The following is a 21,254-nucleotide window of genomic DNA, read 5'->3' as shown; positions in this document are numbered from 1 at the left end:
CATAAACGAAATGTTTCGTTGACCGCACTTTGTTTCAGAATAAAGCGACCTTCCTAAAAAAATCATTTGATTTATCTTGAAAAATTATCTCAACCTCGTAATCAATGAAGTCCGCTTGGGCCGAAAACGATTGAAATAACGATGCTTTTGAAACGATGAACTTTATCTAAAGTGAAGTGGGCATGCGTAAAGCAAAAATATGAAAGTTTAAACGAAGATCATCGCAGCTATCACAGTGAGCTAAGATAGGAGCTGGGTTCGAATCCCGTTCAAGACTGTATAATTATTCTTAACACAATTTCCTCAGTATCCGACCCTTTGATTCCTAGGATTGATCAACTCGTAAATTCACCTCTCTATTTCAAAACACTGTCAGGGAGACAAGAACTAAGAGTACTAATTATCAGCATAAAGTTATGATCCTGATATGACACCAAATTCTCATGAGCAGCCAACAAAGAAATCTATGGGAGTAGTTAGGAGAATACTGAGGATAGCCTTCGTAGCCGTGCGAGCGATAGAGCGGCTTGCGCGCGAGGGCATTGGGGCAAGAAGGAAACCCCCGCACCATTCGCTCGGACAGGGAACATTGTGACGCCCGAAAACGGCCCGGTTTAGTTTCGGGACTTAGAAGAAACGGGCCCAAGTTGTTCAAAAGGTGGATAGCGCTAATTACCATCTAGTGGATGTCATAGTGAAACCAGTTGAGCTATACTGGATCGTGCTTTATCCGGTGGATAGAGTTATCCACCTTTTGATCAACTGAGGCCAGCCTGTTAAAACAAATGGCAGTTGCGTAATAGCCCATTTCCGAGTTGCTGTATGCCTCAGTTTCAAAGCGAGTCCTGGTGCACAACCATTCAAATGGAAATGAGTTGCGTATTCTTATGCAAATCAAACTCATTTCCCTTACAATAGTTGAGCACCAAGACTCACTTCGAAAACAAGACAAACAGCAACTCGGAAATGGCCTATTGGCCTTTCGGTCCCGAAAAGTTTGCGGGACATTCGACAAACGGGATCTACGTTCTGATAACTGAGAGCGAGCGCGTGGACGTCAAGGACAATTAACCAAAAATAACTACTGATTGAGAATCCTTTGTGTCAAGTGTAACACCTCCAAAAGCCATGAAATACACATGGCAGACACTTGATACCTTGATTTAATGTATAAGTACAAAAACACTTTATCCTAACTTATCTTCATTTAGCGGATACCTCTTCAGGATTATTTTGCTGTGATCACATTGCTGCCATTGCTTGAGATCGGGAGATTCCGGGTTCAAGACCCGTTCTGACCACTGGCTGAATTTGTTCCTGGTAGTCCCTGGTTCAACTTCCCAGCTGCACTTGTAAATAGCCAACTGGTTTGCCTCCGGCCAGTTGGGATTCTTAACAGTTGTTGTTGTGTTCTGTTGTTTCGTTGATTGTTTCATTGGCCCTGAAAAGCCCCTATGGGGAGCGGTCAATTAAGTATGTATTGTATTGTATTCCATCCTCATAGACCAGGAAGCAGATAATGAAGACGTGACGAACGTCCTTCTCCCCCATCAAAATAAAACCGAACCCTTCTCGTTAAAGTATCGCTAGTCCGGTTCACTCTTGCAAAATCCTAATCCCGTCCCGAAAGACATACTCTTTGACCCGAGAGGATGCACAAGGAATGAAGTTGGGAGTATAGGAATGAAAACTTGAAATCTTTTATTCACCGCACATTCCTAGATGTGTAGGGAAGACATACACAACTAAAACTGGAAATAACTAGGGATTATTGAATGAAAGTAAATGTTACAACAGCCTTATCAAAAACTAGCAAACTTATTTTATTTGTCTCATTTGGTTGATTTACAATGTTTCCTAAACAGTTTAAATAGAGACTACATTACCGGAATTCAAGACTATTTCGGTAAAAGGTACAGCTTGAACCCCCGTTTCCATAAATCAGTCACAGTGAGGCTACAGGCTTCCACACTTACAGTTACACTCACAAATAGGAACTAAATGTCGAAAATGCAGTGTACTGACATATCCTTGTAAAGGGCTAACTTATGGTGCTTTCCTTTTATCAGAACTGGCCGGCCAGACCCGTCAGTTTGCAAAGAAAATGCAACAATTTGAAGTAACACTTGCATGATAATCCCTCGTATTCTTCTGTAGGAGTATATATCATCCTCGAAGTGTGTTAATTTGAAAGCGTTGTAGAGTTATTCCTTCCAAATGCTCGGTCTGGCCGGTCACTTCTGTCAAAAGGAAAGCGTCCTTAGTTTGTCGTCTGTTTATGCCAGAGTAGAGACAATGGTGAACTTTAAATGCTCAAGTGATTGCAAAGTACGAAGATCATGCAGTTGTATTCATCAAATGAACGTCCTAAAACCTCCAGAAAATAATCAAGTTCTTTTCATCACATACTTAAGTATCTTTACAAGCGAGTGATTTGCGTCAGCGCAAATCATAGCACGTCTTCGAAATAAATAAATCGTTTCAGTGTTTACAAACTACAATTCTACTCGGGTTTGAATAAATCTGATTGAAGCTTAGAAAGTTATGATTCAAAGATCCATCTGAATCTGGCTTTTAAACCGTAACTTTCAACGCTACATTCAAATTTGTTCAAACCAGAGAGAATCGAACTGTCTGATTGCCAACCTGCAGTTGCAATGCGATCTGAAATTTTCGTTACTTGCAAGGAATGAAACCATGAATAGTCTTAAATAGGGTTTTTCCCTTTAAAAAAAATTGATAATTCCCATTGAAGAGGCACGACTGCTTTAACAATCAGTTGCATTTGCCGACTTTACTCAAGCCTAAATTGAGAAACAATAAAGACATGCAATTAAGTCACAAAGGTTTCCCCGGACCGGAAGTAACTGTTCAGACTTCAAAATCAAGTCCATTCTTTCATGTATGCTTCGGAATATTACATCATTTCCCCGTTTGTTACTTAAATTAAGCGATGAAAATCAATCTCTATTCTGAACCCCTTTTTTGGTCGGAAACACCAGAAACGTTGATAAGGGAATGATATTACATCTTATAGCTTGGAACAGAAGCTCATGGCCTTGAAGCATGCAACTTGCAACTCTTTTCCTTGGAACAAAGCTGGGGATTTTAGAACACCAATTCTACGCCCAAATATGGACACAAATAAAACCGAAGCTACACGATCGGGAAATGCACGAGCTACGTTACATCCAAATAAGGAAATTCTTAAACTCAAAAAAATCCCAGCTCTGAGGAGTTAAACGCTTGAAGGTCATGAGCTGCTGCTTGGAACCATTAGAGGGCCCGCCCCTATTTTCCTCAAAGTGGTAAAAATACAAAAATACCCAAATTTATTGAACGCTGTTATAATCATCTTAAGTCCTGGAAAAGCTTAAATAGAACTTAAGCGATGTTTTGGCTGTTTCCCTCACCCTTAAAATAATAACCAAACGTTGACTGCGTGGTGTTTGTTACCCTCATTTCTTATCTTACTCATTTACGAAAATCTTCTCGTTCATGATCTGGCTTAATTAAAAAAAAAAAAACAAGAAAAACAAAAAAACATCCAACATTCTTCTAACAAGTTCGTTATCTTTTTACCCTACAGCACAACACTTGTCTCTAATACTCCATGTTTTGTTAACTTCCCAGGGTCTGTATACCCAACCTGTTTCATTTGTCTGCGATCTAGTTTCTACAGAGAAATTCTTGAAACAGCTGAATGCCATTCTAATTGCTTACTTAAACGTTAGGCCCTTAGCTTATTAAATTATTTCCTCTCATTAGAGCTAAGGCACAAATCGGTTAATTTACTAAAAGGCTAAACAATACTACATACATGTCAGCGAAAGGGTTTAAATTATAAAAATTAATGTAAAACAATTCCATGTATGTCGGTTGGGTAAAAATAAACGATTGCATGGCTGATTTTCCGAAGCCATCGAAATTTGAGCTTTGTATTGTTTCCCTGTCAATTAAGGATGACGTTGCCGCAGCAATGCTATTGTTTAGCATTTGGCTTCTGCATCCGCCTTGTCTGCAGTTTCATCCTCTTCAGCCTCTTCCAGCAGAGAGTCCTGAATCTGATCCATATCAATGACTACATCACCTGGTTTATCTTCACTAATTGTCGATAGTTTTCTCTGCAACTCTGCATCACTGAGTTCACCATCTTCCTCTTCGTCTTTCTTGCTCATCATCCATAGTCCCTCTTGCCCATCATCTGCATCACGTTCTCTTCTGTGTCTACTACTGTGTTTGCTCTTGTGGTGATGTCTGTGCTTGTGCTTGTGTTTGTCGGGGGACTTGCTTTTACGACTCTGAGGCTTTTTGGTGGAGCCATCCTTCACAAATGTCTTCCACAATGATGTTTTGCACATCTCCTCTGTGATATTCATCGGGGCTTCAACATGAGGCGCACTGCCATTCAATTCTTTTCCAGGCGTATCCTAAGACACATCACACATAATTAGACAATTTGAATGCTCACAGATGAATGGCGCACAGTAAAACACAAGCGCATTCATGAACCAACCTTTCTGCCATCTGCATCATCATCACCATCGTCATCATCATAGTCAAAGCTGTCGTCTTTCTTCTTTTTTGCTTCCAGTTCTGCTTTTTGTTTCTTTATGTTCTCCGGCATCAAGTCATCCAGAACCTCGAGTTCATGGAGGGTGAAAATTTTTTCCATAACTTTGCGAACAGCGACCAACATCAATACCTACAAGACAATGTTTTTAAAATGCCAGATTATTTGACTGCCAAAGGGAGCACAACTGTATAGGGGGGGGGGGGGGGGGGGGCAGGGATGGCGCAGTGGTGAGAGCACTCGCCTCCCACAAATGTGGCCCGAGTTCGATTCCCAGACTCGGATTTGCGTTAATTTGTTGATTTTAGTTTACAGTGTCCCCAACGACGAGCCTTTCTTTCAAGCTCGATAAAGGGGTTTAATAGGTCATTTCCGAGTTCATGTCTGCCTCCTCTTCAAAGCGAGTCTAAGTGCGAAGTTTTTGTTATGAAAATTAGTTTTCATTCATATGTAAAGTAGAACTAATTACCATCACAAAAACTTCGCACTTAGACTCGCTTTCAAGAGAAGGCAGACATGAACTCGGAAATGGCCTATTTATAAAGAAACTGTGGTGCTGGGTCGGTGGGAAAATGAAACAGAGAAATTTGTCAATCACCCGAAATGATATGGTAAATTGACCACCGTAGAGAAATTTGAAAGGTGATTTCGAGCGTTAATTCTTCGTCAGAGCGAACTGGTAAATTTTACTTAACTAAAGCAAAACCCGAGATAGTGTATTACGTAACAGGACAGACTCCAAGTTTTTCACATAGTATTTGGTCTTTTAAACTCATCTTTATATATGGGATTGTTTAAAAAACTTTGGCAGTTTGGTAGTCTGTGTACTGTATGATTTCACAGGACATTTTGCACAAATTAATTTGTATCTAATGACCGACTTGTTGGAAATTTTGGTGAAATGTATTCAAATCCCAAAATAATACATACCATAACAGGGAAGATGAGAGCAGCAGGAGTAGATTTGATGGCCCAGAGCACTGCCAAACAAAACAGCTGGATAAATGTGAAGATGTGAATTCTCTTAAGAGGAACTTGTCGCAAATACATTAGATCAGGCTGATGCTTGACTGGCATGAAGATGATTTTAATTCTTTCAAAAAACTGTCAACGAGATATAGAAAACAGATTATTAATGCAAGGGAACAAAAAATAAGTCTATGATCAAAGAAATAACTCCTTCATTTGTACCTGTATATCTGAGCCTGGGTCATTTATACAAATATTTGTAAAAACCTTAGCGGCGAGACATGAATGAGATATATACAAGTACTGGATCAAAGCAGTGCTTAACTACATTGTAGAACTTGAAAAGCCTTTCGTCAGCTCAAAACTCCTAGATCCTTAAAGAGAGGACGTGTTCCAGTAGTCTGGCTGATGGAATAATCCACTTTGCCCATCAACTGGATTTGTTGTTGTTGTTGTTTGTCCTGAATTCAACTCCACAATGTCAAGTACATAAACTACAAGATGTCTTCCTTTAGATCGGTTCTTTTATGATGGTGTGTTTCTTAATTTAAATAGTACTTTTTAAATACCGTCCCAGAAAGATCAATCTTGACAAATCACAGGTACGTGTATAATTTGCTTAACTGTACAAACAGGGTTTCTTTATTTTTACTACAGTGTATGTGTCCCAAGTTCGACAATCGTATGTATTTAAGTCTACCTACCTGTAATCCTCTAAGTGCAGAAAATCCCATGTAGAAGAAAAGTCCAAACAGAACTGGCATAGGGACAAACTTGACAAAAAAAAAACAAGAATTATGAGAAATCAGAAAATTACACAATTAAACTTCTGTTTATCATCATCATGCATTGACAGACAACCTTGCACTGATTGTGCGCATACATGTAGTTCCTTGTCTGACAGTTAGACAGAATACGGGGTTATTTCCTTTGGTTTTGCCTTTTTTCAAAAGGACTTGAGTTCCCTACCTTAAGGTGATGCCCACCTTATACAAGACCTCAGGGCCGAAGAGTTTGTGAACAAAACAATCACATGGAACTTAAAATGTTTTGAATCAGGACCTATGGATTATTGTCCCATCTTCAAGACAACTACATCCGCTAGAAGCAGATAAGATAAAAGAGGCAGAACTTTCTCCTCAGTCATTTTAAAGACCCTGAGTGCTGAATGCAGCTGGAGTTAAAGCCACCATCTCCTGCCCATTAGTCCAATGCCAGACAATCATAATTCTTTTCATCACACTGAGTCACTGCTAAGGCAGCGTTTACATGAATGCCATTTCACATTGACACAGCTTCCCGACTGCGACACCACATCAAAATCAACGCGGTACGAAAGCCTTTACACAGAACCACCAAATTAAGGTCACGCCGATCTTGTTCCCTGGCACCCATCACAGACGAATGCATTGCAAATATTGTGCAAACATAGTAACTGTATTCAAAATGACGCAGCCACACGACATATGGACCTGTATAGTTTTCAAAAGGCTCCACTTTTCTATTTCGGTCACAGTCCTGATAAGTGTTGTGAAGAAGGCGTAACCCCTTTGAAGATAGCCTTTGAGCGCAGATGTATTTCCGGAAATACGTCTGCAGTCATGGGCTACTTTGAAGATAATGTGGTTGCAAATGAAACTGCATTCGTGTAAATGCTGCCTGATACAAATACCGTTACCCAAAGTAACCTTGTAACTTACCTTCAATATTGGTGCAATGAAAACAGTCAAGCCAATAAGGACGAATATGAAAGTACCAGTAACACGCTGTTCCCTGAATAAAACAGAATGCATAAACAGGTTACAATTTGGTAAAAACACGTTTATGTATATATTTGTAGGCATATCCTTCCTACAGCACTTTCCTCAAAATCTAGGGCCAGTTGAAAGGTTGGTGAAAGCCCGATTAAGTTAACATAATTAATCAATTAACTAATTAATATCACACCCTTAATAAAAGTTGGCAGACTGCAACATGACAATATTATTAGCTGCAGTGGGTTAATAGCTATTTGTTTTTCACTGCCATTTTCTGACATAAACCTAAAACTCTGGTAGTCAAGTGAAACCTCATTGCTCAGCTCTTACTGAAAGTGCTTGTCAACCCAATGCTTAAGTAAGCATCCAGAACGTAACTTCTTGTTATAATTTTATACTGACTGTTACTATTTTACCGTTCCTCTCTACTCGTGAAAAAAGGTCATACCTTACACCAAGAAACTGAGTTTTTTCACCAGGAGCTGTACATTGTGATTCCACAAACAAGCTCTGTACATGGCCAACAGACAGCACAGTTGCCGCTACCACCCAGGGTAAACCAAGCAATGAACAAATACCAATGATAATGGCAACAAGAAGTAGATCAAGATGATAACCAGCTCCTTTCTGCAAAGCAACAAAAAAAGCTAACTTGGTGAGGAGAGAGAATAACAATATAATTATTTTAATTAGGTATTTATTGGACCTTAACAATTTTGGCACATAGAGTAACTAGTGAAGAACCATAAGAATATGGAGGATGGAAAAGCAGGGGGCTGTCTGTTCACTGGTGTGAAATTTTAGGCACATGTTCCATTCTGAAACCAAAAATAATATTATTACGAGCCAGTTGTTGGTATGGATACAAAAAGCTTACATTACCTTAAGCTTGTGTTCTCGTCTGTTCACAATCAGTGCTGTGATCTGCTGATCCATGAAAACCAAGATAGTAGCAAGCAAAGCTGGAATAGCTGCAGCAGGAATGGTCCATACAGGATTCTTACCCAGTGGTGGAACAATCCAGCCCCTCTTTTCATGGGCTGTTGGCTGGAATTTCAATGGAATGTCAAGCTTTGGTGTGTTGACAGCAAACGCAAGATCTATTCCCACCATCACCATGATAGCAATGAGAATGGCAAAGTCAGATATTACTGCACGGACCTGATGAGAGAACAAAATTTGTTTTAATAATATTATTGTATGGCATCCTTAGTTAGTAAATTCTGTAGTGTAGATTGAATTACTGCATAATTGTTAAGTATGCATCAGGGTTGTCATTAGAAACTTTAATAGGTGTATGACCTGAACTGAGTAGGCGGCTGAAGTAATTTATAGCCAAATTACTACTAGGGGGTCAGGGTGCATGCTCCCCTGGAAAATTTTGAAATTTGTAATGCTCTGAGATGTGTTTTCCAGCACTGTGGGGCATATTTGAGTAACATTTTTTAGCCAGACATTGATGCTAAAATTAGTTCAAAAATACTTTGTTTCCGTCTTAAATCACCATTTTCACTAGATTTTGTCTTCTTCGATTGACATGAGAAGTAACCAAGAGATTGCTTTTTTCGCTGACCATCCATTTTCAAAGTATCAACGCACGTGTGAATTGCAATGGCTTTGTGACAGTTGCGCATTTATATTTTGCAAGTTAGCTGTCAACACCATGGAAAGTTCTTGCACAGTACTTTCTACACAGGTTGCTAGTTGTTTCCTTCCATAAAATCAGAAAACCACAAGAGAATGATCACTTAAATAAGCCTCAAGAGTTGAAAAAAAATGTATAAATTTCTTTAGATGGCAAATCAAAATTTCTGGTGCACAAAGTAGCCGGTGCAAAATAGCCTGACAGCTGGCAGGTTTCTGCCACCTACTGGCTTCTCATGACAGCCCTGAAAATAGTTGCAATGACTCAGGATTCCTAAAAAAAAAAACGCTTTTTACACCTACTTCGAGATTCACAACAGCACACTCTTCCAAACCTATCACTCTAATTTCTATAATAATCTGCAGAGTCTCACCTTCAGTGCTAAGCGCCAAACTAAGTTTTGGCTTCCATCAATCAAATTTCCGAACATGGCTGGGAAGATCAACTCTGCCTCCAGAAAGTGAACTGGAGTTTTTGCTCGAATACCATTGTAATATCTTTTTTGGAGGTTATTCGAATAAACAATAAGTAAAAATTCCATCACTTTAATCACAGTAGAGTTTGAATGTACAAATGTACTGTGGGAAGCAAAGCTTATTGGTAGGTTCTGTCACCTATTACTGATTTCGGGATCCCTGGTTTCAGGTGAACTCTGGGCTTGGTGTCGGAAGTTTGACATCTGGAAGCCAAAACGCAGCTTGGCGGTTGGAGCTTGAAGGTGAGATTCCACAGAATTACGAAAATCACAGTCACTGAAAATCCACGGTAGTTCTCAAAATATACTTCTTGTTTGACATAACTAGAACTCTCCTCTAAACCTGAGTTCCATTTATTAGCCAAAAATGGCAACATATAAGGTTACATATTAGATCCTTACCTTTGTTGGAAAGTAAGAACTGGTGCGGAATCCTTTCAGTGTAAATGCAAGTGCAAAAGTCCCCAGCGAAAGGATGACAGACAGAAAAAATACATTACTGTGACAGGCTTGACCCACAAGCTCACCACCAAGTCTCTCACAGTCTCCCAATGGCTGATTGAGGTAAATGCCAGTATTGTTGTTGAAGCGAGTGAAACTGTCACCCATACCTTTCTTAATGCATTGGCATGCATTCCAGTCTATGTACCCATTTTCATCCCCAATCTTAACTGGGCTGTCGTCCAAAACATGCACTAACTTTTTAAAACCCTCAACAATGAAAATTAGAGCAATGAGAGTGGCAAAGGACTCTTCTGTGAAACGGGTGAAGTATCTGACAAAGGCACTGGCATCTGTTATAACAAGAATAAAGCAGTATAGCATGGTCCAGATCCCGATCCACAAGCGGAATGGAAGGTAGTCAATGCCAAAATTCTCACAAAATGTGTAAAGGATTTCTTCAAAGACCAACATAGGGCCAGTGGCTCCAAGAATAATGAGAGGCTGACCACCAAACAATGAGAACATGACCCCTCCAATACCACCGGCTAAAATCTGCTCCATAGCTGCCTGAAATGGGGAAAAAACAAAGGGGTTCTTCACTGTTTTACAATAGACTATCAAGTTGCAAATGAGGGTGTTTTATAATGCGTCTCAGTTCCTTCCTGAAGTTTAGAGACTGCGCACTATCAGGTGTGCCAAATTTTTTCCTCCTTCACATTACAATGATTTAAGCCAGTTACACACAAGCAAATTTTCCTTGCCAAGTGTCACTGACAATTTTCATTGGCTCATGTGTATGAACGACAAGATTTCTTTGACAATCAGCTTTGCCTTGACAAGTTTTAATTGCTTGTGTGAGAAAATGAACAAGCCCTCCTTTGACAAGTTCTCACTGTAGCCAGCAACACAAGTACACAGCAGACAACAAAAAACAAAAACGTGGGTCACCAAAATTAAACAAAAAGAATTTTACACTTCCATTCTTTTAAACCATGGCTAATGTTTACTTGATGAAAGAAAAAAGGTCCTGTCTTGTGGTCTAGGGTTTGCTTGAACATTCGAAGAGACATATGAATTGGGGTTGGTAGATTTGCCCCTGGACAATGCAAGAACATAGCACAGTTTTTTTCTTGTTTTAGCCCCTTTAGGAATGTACTTTGGCATTCCACAAGTATTCTCTTGATCTTAGGAATTCCAGGAGAAGAAATGGAGCAGAATCGGTCCAACGAACAGTGCTTTTCCCTGCCATGATCATCTGACATAAAGTGCAGATGAGAACAAGAGTTCTAAATTTTTTTGACAAGATTTCCTTGACAACCTCCACAGACCAGCAAGTTCTGAAACTTGTTAAGTTTTCCTTGACAAGTGCAATTGTTCAAAAGCTAGCATGCTAGGCTTTTAACAAGTGCACTTGCCAAGGAAAGACTTATTAGTATTATCATTATCATTATTCATGATTATGTCTATTGCGTGCATGCAAGGCAACGAAATCTCTTCCTAGTCCCACTGCCTGAAGTGGCAGGCAAGTGAATTAAAACTTACCATGTATTTGCCTGTTTTTGTGCCCATTAGGCCCCCAAATGTGATGATCGGCGTGAGACATGCAAAGTAAATGAAAATAATTGAAGCAATGCACTGAGCATTCAGTGCATCCTTAAAATCACTCCAGTACCACGGAGCACGCCGCTTAATATCAGCAATGACACCTCCACATAACCTATGGGAATGAACAAAAGGCTACTTACTACTACCACACTGCGTAACTCGCTGGTAACTTGGATGCAACAGTCAGAATTTTATTAATGGAATAATGGTGGATCATATCCCCTCTATGAAGAGAGAACTGTCAAGTTAAAAACAAATTATTCTAATGCTCTTTGTTAAAACCTTTTAAAGTAAGCATGGACATGCTTTAAACAGATATGTCACACCCCTTGACATTGTTAAAATTCTCTCAAGCATATCGGATCCAACATCGGCTGACTATCAACACTTTTTGCAAAACAGAAATGGAATTCTCAAAAGAAATGAAGCCTTCGTCTCAGACTTAAGTGAGTTTTGCCGCAACACAAGTCAACCCCGAGCCAGAGTCAACCACGAGTTACGAGTCAACCTCAAGTCAAGATTGAGTCAGGTTGAAGAATTTTTTTTGGAGAATTGGCTTTTCTTTTTTTTTGAACAACTGTACCTTGTCCAGGATCCAAACTCCTGGCAAAGGGAAATGTGCAGCTCACGGTAGCAGTTACTTTGCCAACTGGACAAGGCAAACATCATTATTTAGGCACTCAGGTACCACATGAAGTTATGGAGTTTGAAACACAACTCTCCGTTATTGCTTCAGTTACCAGCCACACTTAAATCAACATGGATTTCATCAGGCCAGTTGTTCAAAGGCCAGATAACTTTATCCAGTGGATAACTCACTATCCAACAGTTTCAATCTGTGCAAAGATTTAAGTACTGTAAACACCCGCAGATAAGCCGCACCCTGAATTTAGCAGCTTAAATCTTGGCAGTGCTCGACGTTGAGGTCCGCTGAGGTCAGCAATGCGACTGGATTTTACTAACTGGCGACTATCTTTTCACACTTAGTCGCCAGCCTGGCCACTAAGATATTTTTATTATATTTTTATTACATTATTATTATTATTATTATTATTATTATTATTATTATCATTAATTTATTACGGTATTTAATTTTTTTATTCATCGAATGAGTGCAATTAATGTCCAATAGCGGACTGTAGTTCATGTAGCCTTTGAAAAACGGGGTATACATATCCTTAAGAAAACATAAACTGAAATCTACATCTTAAATTAACTTCATTCCAGAAGTGACATCCAAGACTTTTTTAAACTCTTAATTCTATTTGGAAAGTGTACATAATAGATTTTGAATACAGAAAAAGCATTTACAACTTTAACTACGTAAACAAGCTATAAAAAGCAATGACTGTGGTCCATGTACTTGCGCGTACACCGCCGGTATGCCTTGTGTTTACTGGGTATACTATAATTGATTTCCAGCTTATGCGTGCACCGTAACACTTTTTCCATTGGAAACTGTAATTCTCATCCCCCGTCCAAACTAATGCATTTTCAAAAACCTCTGTTTATGTATATAACCGTCCATCCTCAGGGCTCGAAATAACGGCCGGTCAATGGACAATGTCTAAACTGATTCAGGAGTTGCCCAGTCAACCTTTTGTCTTGCCGGTCAGGTTGACCGGTCACATTTGATTGTTTCGAAAATGAAATAAATTAAAATTTCCATGCTGTTCAGTTGTTTCAGTTGTAGCAAGTCGCTGTGTATTGTCATTTGTAGAACTTTGATCTGAAATCCTGGGTGAAATGCAACAAGAACCGTTGTTTACAATTCGGGCATTGAAAATAATAATAATAATAATAATAATAATAATAATATTATTATTATTATTATTGTCCTAACCTTCCAGTTTTAGCAAGTTGCTCTTCTCTGTCGCCAGCAGGATCATGTTCTTCTCCTCCACCACCAGCTCCTGCTTTAGCAGACTCAAGACGTTTGTCCTGGGAAGGAACAGCATCGGGAGGTTCGATTCTGATGGATGGATCCCATTCGCCTGGAGGTAAAACTGTGACCTGAAATTATGCAAATAAAAAAGAAGCTTGAGAAAATAAAGCGACAGTATTAAATGTGACTCCTGAGGTCATAAAAAAGAGAAAGTAAACCCTGTAACTGAAATTATTGTAGATTGGATACAACATCATCACTTCGCCTACCTGCATAAGAAATTCATCGATTCCGGCCAACAAGTCTTCACGACACTGAGCTTTATAAGCCACTTCATGAAAAATCTACCCAAAAAAAAGCTTAGATTAACCAATAAACTTTGAAGAAAATAGCTTCCAAAAAGAGTTAACACACCTCATCAGACATCAAGGTTCCTATGGCACGGCCAACTTCATGGTATCGACCAGGTGTTCCTGGGGGGCCCAACATCACAAAGATAAATCTAGTTGGAACGGGAACCTCGGTAATATTTCCAAGCACACAAGCATTATCGAGGCGCACAAATGCTGTCACTGGCTTCTTCAAGAAATCCAGTTCTCCAACCAGAACATTTGAAGCTTGTGCCCCCGGTGGAATTTTCTTCATGAAATTATTGTCATACTAAGAAAAAAAGAATTTGTGTGGTTTTCAGCTTAATTAATTAAGCAAAAGAGGACCTTTTTCTGTGTTTCCATAGCCGCATCTAAACACGGGGGAAGTTGGGAGACTTCTCAACAGTTATGCAAACCCAAGACGCATCTCCCCCTCGTGTTTAGTGAGGCTATGTAAATACACAAAAAGTCAAGCATCCAGAGGTTTCAATAAAATTTGGCAGCTTGAGTAGAGTAACCAACTGTTGCCATTATGATTTTGTAAAAATGACTTTTGAAAGAATCTGCCTCTAATTACTTCAATTAATGAATAAGAACACAGCTGACTTCTCTGAATAAAGAAGCCAACACCTTTCATCAGGTGTTGTTACTTATTTAAATCACTGAGCATCCACTGTCATATCGTCTCCACCATTTTGAGGGGAGCCAGGGCCACTTAGCGGCACTTCTGCCTCTGTGACCCAGGTTCAACCCTTGATCAAGAGGGCGTATGTGAGCTGATTGTTTTCGTCGATCGCAATCCGACTCCAAGGGTTTTTATCCGAGTACTCTGGTTTTCCTCCCTCATCCAAATCCATCCTCAGTCAATTACATCCGGCTGCGGACAGATACCCTTGATAGGGATAACATATAGCAAGATGACATATAACATATACCTTCATCTGGTATCCTCCCCTTTCATTGAAGTGAATGAATAAAGTTGGTATTATTATTTCCGTACATGCAACATCTACATTATGTAACAAGGAGGCATGCAACCCTTACATTTTTACTAGTATTCAGAGAACAGAGCAGTACTTTCCAATAGGATATGAATAGAACATTCAGAATTTGCAAAACTATGAAATATTAATCTCCAATTTTCGTTTGATTATGGGTTTGCTTCCAAAGATAATTTTTACCTCAAGACAGGGATCAGATTCAGCCTTTTCAATCTCCTCTCTGGCATCGCTGTCTTTTTGCTTTCCGACTAAATCAGCGGCTGATGGAAGGTGAGGGAATTCACCACCTTTGCCACCAACTTCATTTACCACTTCTAACCTCTGCTGTTCTGGTGCTTTTGGAGTAGAGTCTGAACGTTTCAGCATTTCACTCAAGCCAGCTGAAGAAGCTTTCTTTGCAAATGACCCAAAGCTACTCATGCTTGTCTTCTTTTTGGAACTTTTGGGTTTGCATTGATGGCGATGTTTTTTCAGTAGGATCTCTCGTGCTTTCTGTCGGCAGTGTTGATCCAAATGGTTTTTGTTTACCATGTCATCAAGCACAAGATCTTTTGACAGAAACACCAAGACCTTGGATATTAGTCAATTAAGACAAATGAAACAGACCTGAATTTCCAATCCTATTGTAGACCACACAAAAGGCTTGAATCACACAACGATGGATTGCAATATTATTGACCCTCCTTGAGATTTTGCTTAATGCCCTTTGATTAATAAAACTTCACTGACAGTGACGTCAATTTGACTTTAATATTCTAAGATATAAACAAATGTAAAAAAACCTATCTTTTACTTACCAGCAATTTGCGTTAAATTGCTAGCATGCATGTCCAGAAGGACAGTCCCTCGTAACAGAGAACTTCTCAATTCAAACAAACTGTAAAGGGACAATGTTCCAACATGTGGTTTACTCCATCGATCTCCACCTTCTTCAACAGCTTCTTCAAACTTAAGCCAACGGGCCATTTGCCTCCATTCTTCAGGCTCATTTTGATAATGTGCCAGCTGTGTAAACATTTTGTGAGATTCATCATTTTCTTCGCCACCAAGAATGAAACGCACTTTATCAGTTGGCAGCGATGATGATGTATTGCCTGGAAAAGAAACGAATGATATTAACAATAGCAATAGCAATAGCAATAACAATAGAGCGAGTTTCACTGGAGCATCCTAAAACCAAAACCAAAGTAATACTTTGGCCAATCAAAAAGAACAGAGACAATCCAGTAAACCAATCAAAACTCGAAGTAATTGCACGTAGCTGACACAAAGCACAGGAAACTGAGCAAGTGCAAGCCGCGATTGGATTTGGTTCATTTCTGATTGGTTGAAAAAATGGCACAAGAACTTTGAACCAATCACTAAATGAAGTAATGAAAAACCAAAGCAATTCGCTAATTACTTTCGAAACTCAATTGAGAACTGCTCTAACAATCATGTTAATAATAATAATAATAACAATAATAAAAATAATAATAATAATAATAATAATAATAATAATAATATCTGGCTTGCCAATCACCTTTTCTTGTTGTCAGAGACTGAATTGCTAAGAGCCAACTTTGTTAAGTTGCACCAAACAATAATCATGTGTTTGAATACTTTTTTTCATCAAGTTAAAACCTCAGTCAAGAGTTTGCACTATTAAATGTATTCTTTCTATTGCAGACCAAAACTCAAACCTTGACAAGAACAGCCTAAATAACCAGCTTTCACAAACCAAGGGTTAGTTTAATATATTTTTAAAGATTACCACTTCATGCACAGTTATTTTAGCTAAACTGAATTATTTTGAGATGTAAAGAGAAAAGGTTTTTATATTGATTAATCAACATGTGAAAAAGTACTTATGTTAAAATCTTCAATACTGGTTTGAGAACATTTTACTTCAAAATATCTGAACATTGTATTGCATCAAAAGAAATAATTATTATTATTGCTCACTAATGGTCAAGGTTAGGTGAACAACACAACCATAGTGACTGCAATAAGTGTTGTTCAAGCAAGAATGAATGAATTTGTCATCCATAACTCAAGATTACAGCATGCCATTATCTATGGTAAATTTCAAGTTACTGACTTCCAAATTATATTACAAATTATAAAAAGGGAAGAACAGTTTTTCATTAATTGACCAGAAAAAAACAAAGAGCTTGTATTAAAAAAAGTGAGTCAAAACAATATGTATTTATTAAATTAAACTGAGCTGTAATTGTTGCCGGTTACAACTACCAGCACAGCTTTTTACAACTATCTTTTTAATGGGGGTGATATCATGGCCCCAACTCAGAGAAATCTTCAGTATTTGGTTTGGTTAATTGCACTTGAGATTAATCACTCTTCATGCATAGCGTCACTTGAGGCAGTGACTCATATCTACACCTTATATGTGTAGAGGTGAATGCTCCAACGTAATTTCCAGTATTCGCATTATTTCTTTACCAATGAAAGTTCAAGTGCTCACCAGCCATGTGATCTGTAGTCTTCCAAAAAAATCCGAAACAATATGCCTTAAGAAATAATATAATGTATATTTGCTAAAGTAATTTTGTGACAGATTTATCGTTAACGCCAGGATAAAATATATATCCGATTTGGAACAAACAATCGACAGACAGAAAACTTGTTCTTCAAATGACTGGACGCAAGATAATAAAACGATCGTGACATAAAATGACACAAATTCTGCCGTGCACTATTTTTTGCGTTTTTCTTGAGTTGCCAGAAATATCTGCAGGACCAAACCCCTCTAGCTGCTAGTAGTTTGTACTAGAGCTATGCATTTGTCTACTGGTGGAACGACTCGTCTTATTTACGTACAGTACAGTTTTGAGACCACAAATGAATTTAGATTGCCTCTCAAAGAAAGTAAGAAACTATCACCTAACATCAAAATGAATGAATGTTGAAGGTTTATAGAATCGATGATCAAGACACCAACCTGAATCGTCCGACTTGAATTCGATCGAACCATTAGGCCTGTGTTTTCGCCTGTGATGCCCATGATGTTTTTGGTGATGATGTTTCCGTGGCCGTAAGGGAATATGAACCCCTACATACACTTGACGATGATCTGGTCGAGAGAGAAGTAAATTAGCTAGTTAATTAAACAAAAAATGGAGTCGTAGTTGCAAATAATTTTGTTATCAGCGCGTGCCGGGTGAAAATTCTATTTTAGCTTATTGTCGCGTACGTTGATAATCGAGTTCGCCAATGTACCCATTGGAGCTCAACACCCTGTTATCCACCGGTCCTGGGATCTCATCCATGCTCTACAAGAAAGAAGGAAAGTTGTTCATTTCCATAAAAAATGACTACGAAAGAAAACTTTTTTTTATATTCACCGGCTGACGGAACTCCATCGCACCGTCTTTCGCGATTCTGTTTGAAACCTCGATTGCGTGCGCCTTGAGCTTTTATGGAAGCCAAGAGGTCTGGATCGAGTAAATATCGATAACTTGTTCGTTCCAAGTGCTAAATATCAGCTTGCACTGGCCAAATAGTTGGCGATGTTATGTTGTTTGAAAAACAACTTTTAGTTCTTACGGTTTACTGTTTATTTAACTTTCCTTGGAGCACGTTTTGCACTTCATCTTTGCAATGTGAGCGAAATTATTCACCAAATTTTATCGCTTTTGTCTGATGGTTTCACGTGCTCATCAAATGCTGGCTCTATATTTGCAGGTGCTAGAAGTGTAGAAATCGCACTTTAAACCCCGCTCAATCCAACATTCTCCCATACTGAAAGAACACTCATCAAGGAAACGTCTGTCTTACTAATAAAACAGCTTGATAGAGGAATTTCACTCACAATTTTACAGTGTCAAAGTTGGAAAAACGTCACGCGCTGTACGAAAGTTGCTGGTAGCGTGACCCTGGCAATCAACTCAAGGGATTATAAACTATTCTGTTAAAAGGCGACAGAACAATTTTCCCCTTTTCCCTCACCACAAAGAAATAAGGTGGAACTTGATAGCAGATTAAGCCACATGTTCGAATAAGTTAAATTGACCAACAATTGTCTCTTTAAACACTTGCCACTAAATGATCAAACATCAACGGTCGGAAGTGTCGTCTGTTTCAGATGTAAGGGAATATTATTATTTGCGAACAAAATTAAGTGTTAATTTTTTTGCCTGAAATGGTTGTGTTAAAGCAGGTTAATGGTTACTTCGGTCACTTTCCCAGAGCAATCATTTCTTAAAACTCTTCAACTCTTTCAACAACTTACCGTACAAGTCTACACATCAGTGCCCCCTTCCCCCCACCTCCTTTTAAAAAAATTCCCATTTATTTGGAATTCAATGTCAACCAAATGCAGATCCTTCAGTAAATGGTTTATTGTCATGGAAATTTAAATCGATCAGCAAAGACAGCGATTAAAGTGAATAGAGACCACGCTACAGTATAGTCGTGCAACTTCGAGCAACAGCTGAACATATACGCGTATACGTTTTTTTTTCCCCAATATCACCGGCGACAATCGAGTCTCAGCTTTTACCAGCCGTGGATGAAATGAGCAAAATCAGCCATGTAATGTTTGAAACAGCAGGAGACGTCATACCTTTTGGTTTCCTAATATTCATATTTTTAATATCATTTTCCGTCTTGCAAAGCTAGAACAATGCAAGACGTCATGTTTGGTGTTCCGCATACAACATGGTAATATCATCCGGTATTTCTTTGTTAATATTCAGAGCTATTATATATACGAACCATTTTTTGGAATTTATGCGTAGTACAAAACAAATATTCATGTCTATTCGCTACCACTTTTAATCAAAATAGCTTGACAGGATTTCAAATTTGAATAAAGCAGACGATTGCTGCAAAAAGCATAGGAGCAGTCGTATAAATGATTTACCGGCAAAAACAAGGCTTTGAAATTGTTTTCAAAACTCTACAAAGAGAACTATTAAGCTCTACCTTGAATGTCTACATCTTCAACTTGAGAGCGATAAACATCGAGCATGTGTGGATCAATAGCTACATCTGCACCAATCTTTGATCCCTATAAACGACATTCAAAGTTACTGTTAACGTTTCTATATTAGAACATTGAACTGGGAAATCCAGGAACAAGCTCTTCGCAATTTAAGTATGATTTGAGGAATAGAATATTGTCGGCTACAAGACCAACAAGAAAATTTATTTAAGCCTCGTTTGCGACAAAGTAAAGATAGAGAAGCCTAGGTTAAAGCTTTAAAAAGAGGCCATTGCCACCTCACGAAAGGGTCGAATTGATGAATAATAAAGTACAAAATCAACACTTGTGAGTCTTCTGTCGTGATCGATTCACAGTTGGAAATGCAATAAACAACTTACCACTCTGGGCCGATATTCCATCGACATCATTTTATCAAAATGTTACAACACTTTCAAGTTGGCTGTTTGGAATATTGTATTGACGAAGAAATCAAATCTCAAGACATAAGCTTCTTGTCGTTCTCGAACCTCAGATATCCGCCATCGACATCACTGCCATTGACAATATTTTCAGTGCAACCTTGCCCTCACTCAAGAAATTAACCAATCACATCGCAGCGTTACGCCTACGAAATAGTTTTGCATATGACGCAGTATTTGTTTTTCTCAGTCAAGTGCCGGTCCGTGAACATGTTTGCAAGAGGTATTCTTCAACAAAGAAGTCATCAGCTGGCAAAATCCCTTGGCCACTAAAAATATGGTTTTATTTTGTTGTTAGCCTGGGAAAGAGATCCTAGTTTTTTTTTCTTTTGTAAAACAGCACCAACTAGATGCCAAGCCCAATGGGGTATTCCAAAAGCGGTCAACTACGTTGTGCGTCATTTACAAAGCCGTGCTGTAATTGCTTAAATAACGGATGCGCTGATAATCATGACATCGTTAGAGCAGAAAAATGGCGTTCTAAGTCATCCAGCAAAAAACGTTTGGCTTCAATGAGCCAGTGCTTAAGTCTTAGGGGCTCCGTCATTTCGGGGTTTGTATGGGTCTTGTTAATCGCTCGATTAACATGTTCTCCTTGCGTGCTGACTTCTTAGCGTGACGAACGGAAACCCAAGAGCCTCAATTACTCTATATCAGTATCACTAAGTGCACGCTAATGGCAATGTGGTAGTTCACTATATGCTCAGTGGGCCTTCATTCTTAGCTTGTTGTTGGTAGAAACTCTATCCTTTGTAGTGCTTCATTGAAAGTTGCTAAACAAAGAAAAAGTCCGATGATGCAGTGAGCGTCAAACATAGCGTCAAGCTCCGCAGTCACGCCTCATGATCACGAATTGCACTCCAGGGAATTGCTTATGTTAGCTTCTTAACTGAAAAGTTGAAAACCCGCAAAGTTTTAAAAATCGTATTTTCTAAGTGCAGCAAACTTTTCCAATCATAACGCTGTTTATCCAAAGTTCTCATCTCCGTTCTTTCATTTCACTAATTCACAATCTTCAATGTTTTTCGCAGAGGGCGAGAAAGTGAAAGCGCTTAATTTGAAGGCAAAGGACACTCAGTGAAGCAGAAAAATACAAGAACTTAATAACAAACTGTGAAGTTTC

The 21,254-nt window shown here is 38.8% G+C and overlaps 1 protein-coding gene across 2 annotated transcripts; it reads right to left on the bottom strand.

Annotated features, from left to right (window-relative positions):
• Nucleotides 1–1,799: 1,799 nt before the first annotated feature.
• LOC137972094 (electroneutral sodium bicarbonate exchanger 1-like) lies at nt 1,800–20,233 on the bottom strand. Of its 2 annotated transcripts, none has more exons than XM_068818919.1 (17): nt 20,051–20,233; nt 19,652–19,736; nt 17,667–17,798; nt 15,523–15,819; nt 14,906–15,273; nt 13,768–14,013; nt 13,623–13,697; nt 13,312–13,481; nt 11,406–11,580; nt 9,822–10,430; nt 8,182–8,460; nt 7,748–7,926; nt 7,243–7,315; nt 6,247–6,315; nt 5,504–5,677; nt 4,517–4,705; nt 1,800–4,430 (listed from the first exon to the last, which is right to left on the bottom strand). In XM_068818919.1, the coding sequence occupies exons 1-17, from the start codon at nt 20,078–20,080 to the stop codon at nt 3,990–3,992; spliced, it is 3,591 nt and encodes a 1,196-aa protein (XP_068675020.1). In that variant the 5' UTR covers nt 20,081–20,233; the 3' UTR covers nt 1,800–3,989. The 2 variants fall into 2 exon arrangements, with proteins under 2 accessions (XP_068675020.1, XP_068675021.1); XM_068818920.1 differs by lacking the exons at nt 19,652–19,736; nt 20,051–20,233 and adding exons at nt 17,919–17,997; nt 18,070–18,132.
• Between the last annotated feature and the right edge of the window lie 1,021 nt (nt 20,234–21,254).

Source organism: Montipora foliosa, chromosome 9, assembly GCF_036669935.1.
Source record: "Montipora foliosa isolate CH-2021 chromosome 9, ASM3666993v2, whole genome shotgun sequence".
NCBI lineage: Eukaryota > Metazoa > Cnidaria > Anthozoa > Scleractinia > Acroporidae > Montipora > Montipora foliosa.
The sequence above is the reverse complement of the archived record's forward strand: the minus strand, read 5'-3'. Positions and strand labels throughout refer to the sequence as shown.

Bases quoted from the DNA above. Each gene is read 5' to 3' on its own strand.
- LOC137972094 (XM_068818919.1), bottom strand. From the start codon at position 20,080: ATGATGTCGATGGAATATCGGCCCAGAGTG. The intron at 15,820-17,666 runs GTTGGTGTCTTG...TTTCTTTTCCAG, and splicing joins ATTCAAGTCGGACGATTCAG to GCAATACATCATCATCGCTG. The intron at 8,461-9,821 runs GTAAGGATCTAA...TTCTCTCATCAG, and splicing joins GTTCTTACTTTCCAACAAAG to GTCCGTGCAGTAATATCTGA.